The 11,544-nt window shown below is 38.9% G+C and overlaps 1 protein-coding gene across 1 annotated transcript in view; it reads left to right on the top strand.

The window, feature by feature from the left end:
- LOC102496847 (bone morphogenetic protein receptor type-1B) overlaps positions 1–11,544 on the top strand; it is a gene marked incomplete at its 5' end in the record, with an annotated part of 47,502 nt that overhangs the window by 4,112 nt on the left and 31,846 nt on the right. Inside the window, 2 exons of the mRNA XM_006152414.1 lie at positions 7,093–7,189; positions 8,244–8,382. Of these exons, the coding sequence (XP_006152476.1) occupies positions 7,093–7,189; positions 8,244–8,382 (236 nt within the window). The remainder of the gene's footprint in view (positions 1–7,092; positions 7,190–8,243; positions 8,383–11,544) is intronic.

The following is an 11,544-nucleotide window of genomic DNA, read 5'->3' on the forward strand; positions in this document are numbered from 1 at the left end:
CAAGTTGTGTTGGAGTCATAGCCATATTGGATTTATGCATATGTGTGGATTGATGTATATTCATGTTGGAGAATGTGTCTTTATGCTTTGGTATAATACCAAAAGTAAAGATCAGGAATTATGTTCAAGAGACATGGAACTATATTCTTTTGATTTTTAAAATTTGATCTGCTTTCTTTTTCACACACAGGGCCAGCCCTAACATTTGTGGAGCTGGGGCAGTAGTATACACAGAGGCCCACATACCACACACCTAGGTATTGGAAACTCACTAAACAATGCAGCAGCCTGACTTACATGTGTTTTTCTAATGATGGGGAGCACCAGCTTAGCATTTAGAATGCTCAGAGGACTTGGGTGTGCTGACTCTGATGCAGGTGTGCTGCTGATGAAAACCCACCTTTGGTTTGTCTGACACTTCAGGGGCCTCTCTGCTCACATGTGGACATGCCAGCCCTCGCCATGTTCTGCCCACACCCCTTTGCACAGCTGTCCCTTGTCCATTTCTCACCGTTCTCTGAGGCTTCAGGGTGCACACACACCAACTCCTTGTCTGTTGTTAAGAAGATGGGTGGGAATGAGGGCCTACACCTCCTGGACCCAGGCTTTATAGGCGAGCAGTGTCAGACTTCTACTGGGGCCAGTGGTTTAACTGGAGTTGGGGTTGGACGGGCTCTGAATGGACTCATCCCCTGGGTTCTGCAGGCTCCTTGCAGTAGAATGGGGCATGGTTTGAGGGAGCCAGAGCAGGCTAAAGCTCGAAGACTCATTTCCCTGGTTTTTGGAGATCAATGGAGATCATCGTCTTTATAGTCATATCTACTGACATGAATAGAGCGCTTACTTACTAGGGCTCCTTTCTTAGTATCTTGCATGCGCTAACTCATTTAATACTCTAGCAACTCTGTAAGGAAGGCGCTATCATTGTCCCCGTTTTAGAAATGTCAAAGCTGAGGAACAGTGGGATTAGGGTCTGTGGTGGCACAGGGATTAGGGTTATGTTGCATGGCTAAAAGAGGCGGTGGGGATGGGGCTGGCCAGTGACTTCATAGACCTCTGAATGACATTCTCAACACAAATGCTGTACTAGCTTAGTCAGAACACTTAAGTGAATGGTGGTTGGCCTTTTCACAGGGTAATCAAAGCCTTCTGCTTATATTTGCCCTGCACGTTTAGGATTTTCTCAGGCGTGCATTCGTTTCTGTCCTTAGGCCGTGGCGCTCTACCGAAGGTTGGTTGCTCCCTCTCTCTCTCTCTCCCCTTCCTTCCAGCTGTTTAACAACACTAAGTCCCAGCGGTTTGTGAGGCCAGTGGTTCTCAGACTTCAGCTGCTTCAGAACCATCTGGAGGGTTTGGTCAGCCACAGATAGCCGGACCCCACTCTGAGTTTCTGACGCAGTAGAGCTGGTTGAGCCTCAATAATCTGCATTTCTGAGGAGTTCCCCAGTGATGCCGGTGCTGCTGTCTGAGACTGTGTCTTGGGAGCCCTGCATTAGGCAGTACCAAAAGGTCCTGTGAACGTAAAGCAGAGAATATGTTGCATTAAAGACTCAAGGGCTGATAAGTCGAGCTCCTCATTTTTTGTTTGTTTGATCTTGTTCCTACATAGTTGTTCTCCCCTCAGAAGTTAAATGGTTAACCTTATCGAAGATTATCCATCTTACCACATGCTTAACAGTAATAGGCTTTACTTACGGTTCTCTTATTGGTAGAGATTGGGTAGGTATAGTAAGTACAGGAATAAATAGCTACAAATAAATTGTAAGTAAAAAACATCTTCTCTCATGACATTTTTCTCAAAGAGGACTCTTTTTTTTTTTAACCCTTAAATTTAGGCACATTAAACAGGAAATTAAGGTTACACCATCACATTTGGCAAATACCTATCAATAAGGATTTATGTCCTTGAAATTTGCTTGTCTTTGAAAACAACTCTTTCAAAAAAGAAGATGAAGAAGCGCCAGAGTGCAGGCTTTCTGTCCTGAGCACTCGTTTTCCATGTGCTTTGTGTATTCCGCTGCAGTTCCAGCAAAAGCAGTACTCTGGAATCACATCCTTTTCTGAAGGCACAAGTGTGAGAAACAGGTCAAATGTAGCACCTTCATCATAAACTTCATCATAAATTAATCAGATCAGAGGAGAAGGGATTGCGGTGTGACCATCCCCCCTGGGGGGTGATTTCTCGCTTTCTGTCTCTCTGTCTCTCTCTGTCTTTCTGGTGAGTGCACACCCCCTATAGCAAACCCCCCCCCCCCAAAAAAAAAAGAAAATTTCTTTAACTTTTTTTTTTGTAAGAGAGATTTTTTGCTTTAGATTATGTGCACTCGGCAGAGAGACAGAGAAACAGAAAGTGAGAAATCACCCCCCTGGGGGGGGTGGCCACACCCATTCACTTCTCCTCCATTCTCCTCTTGGGATTTTGGGCAAGCATGCACACGTGCCCAGTGTGGAACTTGAACCAGGGTTGGCCATGTGGGAGTCCAGTGACATAGCCATTATGCCACCTGCTGGTCCCATATAACTTCTTGAAATAGGTGTATAGGTGTAAACTTAAATGTTTAAGTAGAATAAATACTCATATGTTCACTACATATATACCTCATAGAAAATGTATCAGAAATAATTTTTTTTGAAATATGGTAATTTCAATGTAGTTTAAGGCAAATTATGCAGGCTTTCCAAAATTAAAATTTATCATATCCTTTTCTTAGTCAGTTTTTAAAAATATTTTTTGGGCAGCTTACAGATTTGTTTTAAAATGCAATTTTTTAGTGATTGCCAATTAAAAATTAAACAGGCAACATATTTAACCTGTGCACCATCACCCATATTCTCCCCAGTATAGGTGGATTAAATATATGATAGTGTCCCCCAAGATAAGTGCCAGAATTTTCCTCATTTTCCTTCTGTTTTGTTCTCGAGGTCTTCAAGAAGTTTATGGAAAATGCTTATGAAAATACTAGGCATAGATTTCTAAAAATTTTTATACCAAAATAAAATGATCACTTTGACTCCATTTTTTCCATGATTCTCTGGAAGTTTCCTCATCTATTCCCTTGGTTCTGTAAACTAGCACATAAACCTGAGCTAAGTTCTTTGCCAGAAATTCTAACATTTCTTGAAATGTTCAGACTCTTTACTGTCTTAGAATTTCAGGTTAACTTTGTATGAAGATTAGATGACAGGAATTTAGAGGTCATTATTACTTTTCCTTCTCACTGAAGCCAGTAATCTGGACATATAAATTCTGTCTTAACCTTCTTTGTTATCTGGAAATATAATCCTAAGCATTTTTAGTACCGGAAAATAACTAGAATACTATTTTATTGTTCTTCTAAAGAATTTATTTCTAGCGTTCATAGTGACAGAGAATCCAAATATATGGTGAAAGTAAATTATTTATAGAATACTATTAATTGACTATAGTTTTCTGGGAAGAATTTGCCAATTCAGTCGTGGTAACACCCTGCTACTTGCATGGTGAAGCCATGTAGGAGCCCTGGGTTCAATTCCCAGCCTACGCTAAAAAGCTTGGAGCCATTGTGCTTATAGTCCCAGCTACTCAGGAGGCTGAGGCAGGAGCATAGTGACATAGCAAGACCCTGTCTTAAAAACAAAATGCATTTGAGGGCCTAGCAGGTGGTATGGTGGTTAAGGCGCTGGACTCCCACGTGACCAGCCACAGTTTCAGTCCTGGACCCGACAGCTTGCTTACCAAGCTTTCCCTCTCTCTGTCTTTATCTCTGTCTCTCTCTGGTCAAGTTAAAAATAATAGTAAATAAAATAATTCTTAAAAAAATGCATTTGAGGTACTTCATACTCTATTAATAGAAAGTTGTCTCCTACTTATCAAGGATTATAACACCAGACAGCATATGAAAATATCTTTGGGTATAAGGTTATTTTCAGGATTTTTTTCCTTGCTAGATGATATTTGTCGTTTTATGTTTGTTTTGTTGTTGTGGTGATGGTGGTGGTTTTTTTTAATGCAAGGGTGAGCCATCTTAAAGTCTTATTAAAAAAAAGTCCAGGCATTTGTAAATAGTTACAAAGCACTTCAGTATCTGAGAGGAGACAGTGTGATGGCCTGCCCTTGTATTATGAAGCCATCGGCGTTCCTTCCTTGTCTCCTCCAGTGAGGCAGCCTTCCCTGGAGTTCTGCGCTGCCTCCCTGGGCATTCAGAGTGACAGCTCGGGCAGAGATCTGCCCCTGGAGAACTGCTGGCTCCGCTCTTTTACCGATAGTATCTGGAAGGGTTCACTTTCCCAGGACTCCGGTGGCGAGTTGAATGTTTACATTGTTAATGCTCCGAGCACAGGTAATGGCAGATTAAAACATGTCCAGCATGACCAACAGAAACAAAAGGTTTATTGATAAGGATCATCTGTTCATGAGGGGAGGCAAGGAGGCAAGGTTGCAGAGAAGAGGGTTATTGGGGCAAAGAAAAGGAAAGTGGGAAAATAATGCTAGCTTCAAATAGCGTGCTTGATGGCAAAGAAAGGACTCCTTCAGTTCTTCCCGGTCTCACTGCTCTTGTAAATCAGAACTGTAGTAAGATGAGTTCTTGCAGTCCAGGGTGCACGTTGTGCTCCGCATTTACATAGAAAGTACAGGTTCGGAGGCTGAGCGTTTTAGTAAAATTTTATCACCAGGCCAAAGAAGCACTTCATGTTCATAAACTGGCAACATGTTTTTTAGCTCATTTTTGTTGAGTATCTAGTGCTCTTTTGCGATTTCTGCCAAAATCAGGCCTCTGTTACTGGTAAAGTGGGAAATACATTTTAAGTCAAGTTTTCAGTGGCACCTTTGCGTGCTGTGTATCTGTGTGTTGGCGTGTATGTGAAAACATTGAGTTGTGTTTTCAACTGCCTAAGGAACCATGGCACCTGGATTGAAGGTTAACTCTGTACATATCCAGAAGTAGGGAGGAACTGAGGAAAAGCCTCACTAAGATAATACATTGTGTACAATTTTAGCCTGCTTGATGTTAGGAGCATATGAATTATTTTCAGATTTGCTAAGCAACACATTTCAGATGAAGCATATACTAATCGTATATGATTTGTGTTGATGTTGGATCTCGAATGGCTTTCTGAACATGTACTATGGTGGTTCAAGATCCTGAACTCCATTTGCTGGCATCAGTGTCAACATTTCTTAATTTAGCAATAAAAAACTGCTTGTTTAGTGGCCTTTTATTTAGTCTTTTAGATACAGACTATTTTCATGAATAGCGTGCAAGCACTGTTTATCATAAATAGTTGTTAAACATACATTTTCCACCAATGAATATATCATGACATTGATCATCGCGAGATCTGGATAAGAAATTAGTGCAAAGATCTATTTATTGTATTTAAAATAAATGATCCAAAGTTTTCTGAAATATTACAAATAAGATTTATTTTCAATTATAGGTTTATGTTGATTTCCTGATTTCGGTAATATTGCTGTTTGTTATGACAGTGCCCTTGTTCTTAGGAAGTACATGGTAAACTATTTACATATGAATAAAGGCATTTTATCCGCCGCTTCAAGTGATCTAATTGGAATAATATTATATTGTCTTTTTGTGAATTATTTTGCTTATGAGACTTTGTGTTCATTGAAATGAGCTGCAGTGGCATATGCTGAACTGTTAGTGATTTTTCTTGAGTTACGAGGAGGTGGTGATTGCATTTATTTTAACTCATTGATGCTTCTCAGTTTTTCTTCATGGAACATATACTACTTTTGAATGAAAAAAGGTATATTGAATGGTATTAAGCCTCCATTCAGAATATTTAGGTGGTCATATAATTAAAGGCATATAGCACAGTTGGCAAACCTTTCTTCCATAGCAATCAAGGCCATAAATTACAGTATAGGTACTACCTTTTAAAATTAAATAGCCGTAATCACTCTCTCCAGGGTATATGGTATCCTTAATAAGTGTAGTGCAAATTCTATTACTGTAACTGCACCTGGCTTTAAGTTGGTTTTCTGAAAACACGTCCTGGAGACCACCCGCATAAGAATCCCTTCTGGGATGACTGCTTAAAAGTGAAATATGTTGGATGAAAGTCTCTGACATTTAAGTTAGTAAGTATGCATTTATATAGAGCTCTCTAAATCATTCTTATTTACATAAAGCTTGAGGAATAAGACTAAATCTGATTTGTAAAGAACGAAGGTAACATGAAATAAATAATACTTAATTTAAAAGAATGACGAGAATATACTCTTTTTTTTTTTTTTTTACTTTGATTCCATTTCTTACAAATTAAGCGTTGCACTTTTGGCGGGCATCTTTGTCTGCAGCGATGCCCACCCAGGCATTCTGTGTTTGAGTCATCTTGACCTTTGCATCTATCATAAGGTGACCTTGCGCTTTATGTACAATGGATATAGGTTTGATTTTTTTTTTTAATATTTTTTTGTCTTAGAGTGCTTCAGCTCCTTGGAGAGAGACAGAGAAGGGGGGTGGGTGGAGAGAGGGAGGCAAACAGACAGTGAGAGGGAAAGTGAGAAATCCCCCAGGGGGGATGGCCATTCTCCTCCTGGGGTGTCTTAGGCATGTACACACATGCACCTGCTGTGATTTTGAAGTCACCTGGTCTGGGACTCGAACCATGGTGCCATGTGGGAGTCTGGGGATGTAAATGCAATGCCATCTGCTAGCCACTAGATTTGACTTTTTTTTTTTTTAATCTGAACTCCTAGTATAGGGTGCTTCAGAAACTCAGAAGGAGAGACTGTGAACCCTCAGCTGAATCTGGAGTTAAGAGGACCTCCTTCTTCCTGTTGAGATGCAGAGATCCATTCAGCTTTGTTCCTGCTCTTTTTGTGGAGTTATCTTGTGCCAAAGTTGTTCCTTCCAGACAGAAGGAGCAATGCGTGCTCTTGAAATTAGTGCCTGGATGCAATGATTCGTGCGTGTCAAACTTAGAAAGTGTTGCATATATATTATTTTCCTTATCCACTAGCATGTTATAAGGAACTTTCATATGTTGTGTGTGATGGTTAGAGAGTACTGATAGGAATGAGTTGCTATCTAATTTTTAAGTGAAGATATTGTTCATGTTAATGGCTGTCTTTCTTTTTCATTTCAGATTTTGTGGATGGACCTATACACCACAAGGCCTTACTAATATCTGTGACTGTCTGTAGTCTGCTCTTAGTCTTCATCATTTTATTCTGTTATTTCAGGTAAGTGGCCAACATGTCATGTAGAATGTTCAGTTTATGGTTTCTTCCATGTACTGATACTCTGTGGCCTTAGCTTATTGATATTCGTCACCAGAACTTTCTTTGACCTAATTAGATTTTATATTTAACTGAAAATATCTGTTACTGTTGATAAATATTTGTCCTGATTGAAGTTATAAATAGGCACCTATCTCGTTTCTGCTTCAGACATCAAAACTACCAAGATAAATATTTTATCCCTAGGGAAACTAGGGTATTAGGGCTTTCAGGAACTGTTGCTACTTAGGTTTAATTCTAAGCAGAGAAAGGATCATGTTGAACATTGAATGATTCTTATAATTCCTTATTTCCCAAACCAAAAAAGTTCTTAATATTAGAAGATTTTAAACATAATTTATAAAATAAGTTCGGTTATTATATTAAAATTGAGTGTGATCATTACCAATTATTTCCAGTCACCTGAGAGTTTAATTTTCTAGTTCATGAAATACCAAAGACCTTTATATTTATATCATTTGCCTTTGAGCAATTTCTCATTTGTGATAGTCTGCACATGGATAAATTGGCTGACTAAAATAAATTAATGTCTAATTAAAGATGTAATTACTGGCAACTTCTTAAAGTTCACTTTTATTTTACTTAGCACTTGTCTCATGCATTGCTTTACATGAGAGAGTTAGCTTTCCTGTTTTTTGCAAACCAAAAATTTGCATCTTTCATGAGTCACCTTTAAGGGAAGGATTTTAGGAAGTGAATATTAGAGTTACTTAGAAACTCTCACCAAATGTCATCTGCTTGAGTATGCATTTGAAAGGAATAGAGAAGAAAAAGTTAGATGATTGAGGATGAGGAAATAAAACAAATAGTTTATTTTAAAGTTGAGGTGGGCAAATAATTGTCTTTTAAACCAAACTAAGGGTAACATATATGAAGCATTTAATCTTGTATTTATGTGCCAAGATAAAACCTGCTGTAATTACTGCTTAATCTGCCATGTGTGTCCCCTGTCATTGTTTTTGAGTATCTAAAATTATCTCCATTTATCCATCTTTAGGTATAAAAGACAAGAAACCAGACCTCGGTACAGCATTGGGCTAGAACAGGATGAAACCTTCATTCCCCCTGGAGAGTCCCTGAGGGACCTCATTGAGCAGTCTCAGAGCTCAGGGAGTGGATCAGGCCTCCCTCTGCTGGTAAGAGAAGGGCATTTCATGAGTTTGAAGGAAATGTCAGTAAATACTCCAGGGTTTCATGTTGCTGAAACAGATAGGGCAGTGGACAGGGAGAAAGCTCTAGGCCATCAGTGGGACATCAGATCGCTGATGCAGGGCTCCTGATAACATTTTGACATATTGAGGGTAAGGTGATTGTTTTTTAATGTGAGTGTATGGTTACAATCCAGACCCTCAGATGTTCTGATAAAGAGCAGGTAAGAAAACATGAAACATGGAACCGTCTTCCCTCTGCTCTCCTAAGGATAGCATCGCTTCACTTTGGCTTGGGTTTTGAAAGCAAACATAGTACAGCCAACTTAGATCTGAGTGCGGCTACAGAGGAAGGTGGCTGTGTATCAGCTACAGAGTTAAAATGTCAGGGTGAAGTCCTGGCTTTTCCATCCAAGGAGGTTTCATTTTATTTCTTCTTCTTCTTCTTCTTCTTTTTTTTTTTTTGAGAGGTTTTAGCTAAAGGGCATGTGCACTCGCCAGACAGACAGAGAGAGACAGAGAGATAGAAAGCGAGAAATCACCCTCCAGGGGGATGGCCATGCCGCAATCCCTTCTCCTCCATTCTCCTCTCAGGATCTTGGGCACGCACGCACACGCGCCCGGAATGAGTTTAAGCCACCAGGTCCGGGACTCAAACCACGGTCGACTACGTGGGAGTTCAGGGACATAGCCATTACGCTAACTGCTTGTCCCCAGGGAGGTTTAATTTTTTGACAACCTGACAACCAGCATGGCCAACTGGGAAGAAACTATATACTAAATCCAAAGCATTTGCTCTGAGAAAAGTGGTCACTTCTTCCATGGGCTGTGCAGAAAGAATGCTAGAATTTGGGATAGAATCAACAATATTAAGAAATTATTTTCTCTTATAAACTCTTGAAAATTGATTTTCTTCATCTTGGTCTGGTTCTGACTTTGGTTATCTTGTTTACTTGATCCCTTTGGTCACCTTTTATTTACAAGTAACATTTTCAAGACTAGACAGAAAACAAGTTGTGTAGTTATTTTGGTCATTACGATCAAAATTCTGTCACTTAGCTTTTTTTTTTTTTTTTTTTTTTTTAGTTTGTTAAAGTTTTAATTATCAAACTGCTAGATTTTCAAATAATGCAATTTTTTTCAAATTTTTTTTTTCTGTATCAGTGAAGAGCATGTGCACGTACATATGAGAGTAAGAAAGAGGGAGATGGGAGCACTCTCCATAGAAAGTATCTGGTCACCCACCGTCCCCTTCCTCCAGGCCTCCAGCCCTCTGGATCCTGGGCACTAGTGTGTGCTCCTGGCATGTTTCAGAGTGACTGGGCCAGGGATTTGAACCGTGATTGTCATGCAGGATCTGGCTTATCTTGAGCAGTACTTTACCACTGTGCCACAGAGCTCCCCTGCTTGATTCCTTTTTTTCCTTCATTCCCTGAGCATCATCACAGCATACAAAATATGATTTCCCATCCAGAGTACACTGCATAGTGGCTTAATCTTACCTGTTAACATCAATAATTTTCCATTTCTAGTTTCTTTTTTATTAAATTAATTATTTTCATTTCATGTTCTTTTATACATTCAGTCACAGTATTAATTTATCTTACAAAGTGGATATTTCAACACGTGAACATTTCTCCCTAGTACAGTTGAGAAAACTACAAAATATGTTCAACAGATAAGACCACACCTCTTTGTGCCATTCCATTTCTAGTTTCATGCTTTTCCCCTATTTCTCACTCTGCCATTTCCCACCCTCCTCCCACTATCTCAGGTGTCTAACAGTTGTTTTCCATTCCTTCCCCCCACACACACATTTAATTGATTCACAAAATTTCTTAAATAATCTAACTACTTTCAATAGCAAGTTCAGTTGGTATATGCTTATATGTGAACACATGTCTGACTTTAGGCATGAAACTCTGAGTAGAATGAATACACTGTAAAGTAGCACCTAGCTGATGATATATAGCTTACTTCAGTCATTAAATAGGTATTTTTGATATATATTTTTTAATTTCAAGAAAAGCAATTTTAGTTTTAATAAATCAAAGAAATGCTAAGGCACATTGCTTAAAACTTAAAGCCAGGAAACAGGTTAGGATTCTGTTCAAATAGCAGGTACATGAACCTATCGGCAGCCCAAGACAGAACAAAAATTCTTAAAACTGAGAAAGCCTAGAAGAAAATCAGCAATGCTTTAGTCAAAAGTCATAAAATTCTATTTCACCAGTTCAGTCTCATGCACTTAATCTATCTTCTGTTGTGGTTCGATCGTCCTGATTACATTCTGGAATATAATATTCAACAACTCCAGACCTGTCCCTGCCATTAAGTTGGCCATTTTCTTAGTTTTTGAACTCTTATTTCTCTGTGTCTGTATTTAAGTGTTTTGGTATAGCATTCCTTTGAGAACTTCTGGGAGATCTGGTCTGGTGTTTGTAAATTCTTCCAGGTTTTGTTTATCTGAGAATGTTCTTGTCTTTTCTTCCCCTATGAATGATAATCTTGCCGGGTACTGTATTCTTGGTTGAAATTGCTTTTCCCTTAACACTTTGAGTATATTTTCCCATTCTTTTCTCACTTACATTGTTTTCCATGAGAAGTCTACTATTAGCCTAATGGGATATCCTTTGTAGGTAACTTGATGTTTCTCTCTTGCCAATCTTAGTATCTCATCTTTGTCTGTGGTTTTGCTCAATCTGGCTATAATGTGTCTTGGAGAAGATCTCGGGTTGATTCTGTTTGGGATCCTTTGTGTTTCTTGGGACTAGATCTTTGAATGCCTCTCTAGATTTAGAAAGTTTTCTTGCAGGATTTCATGGAATAGATTATCAATACCCTTATGAGTCTCTTTGCCTTCTGGGATACCAATTGTCTGGATGTTTGGATGTTTGATAGTATCTAGTATTTCTCATATATTATTCTTATTTTTGGGGACAATTTTCTCAGTCTTCATGGTGGATTTTTCTAAGTCAGAATTCTATCTTCTACATCTGAGAATCGATTTTATGTATGATCTAGTCTGATTTTAATACTTTCAAGGGAGGTTTTGACTTCTTGTATTATAGCCTTCATCTCTAACAGGTCCATTTGATTCTATTTTATAGTGTGTATTTTCTCTTTTAGATCTTGCAAGAATTTCCTCAC

This window comes from Tupaia chinensis, unplaced genomic scaffold (assembly GCF_000334495.1).
Source record: "Tupaia chinensis unplaced genomic scaffold, TupChi_1.0 Scaffold000353_1, whole genome shotgun sequence".
NCBI classification, from domain to species: Eukaryota; Metazoa; Chordata; class Mammalia; order Scandentia; family Tupaiidae; genus Tupaia; species Tupaia belangeri.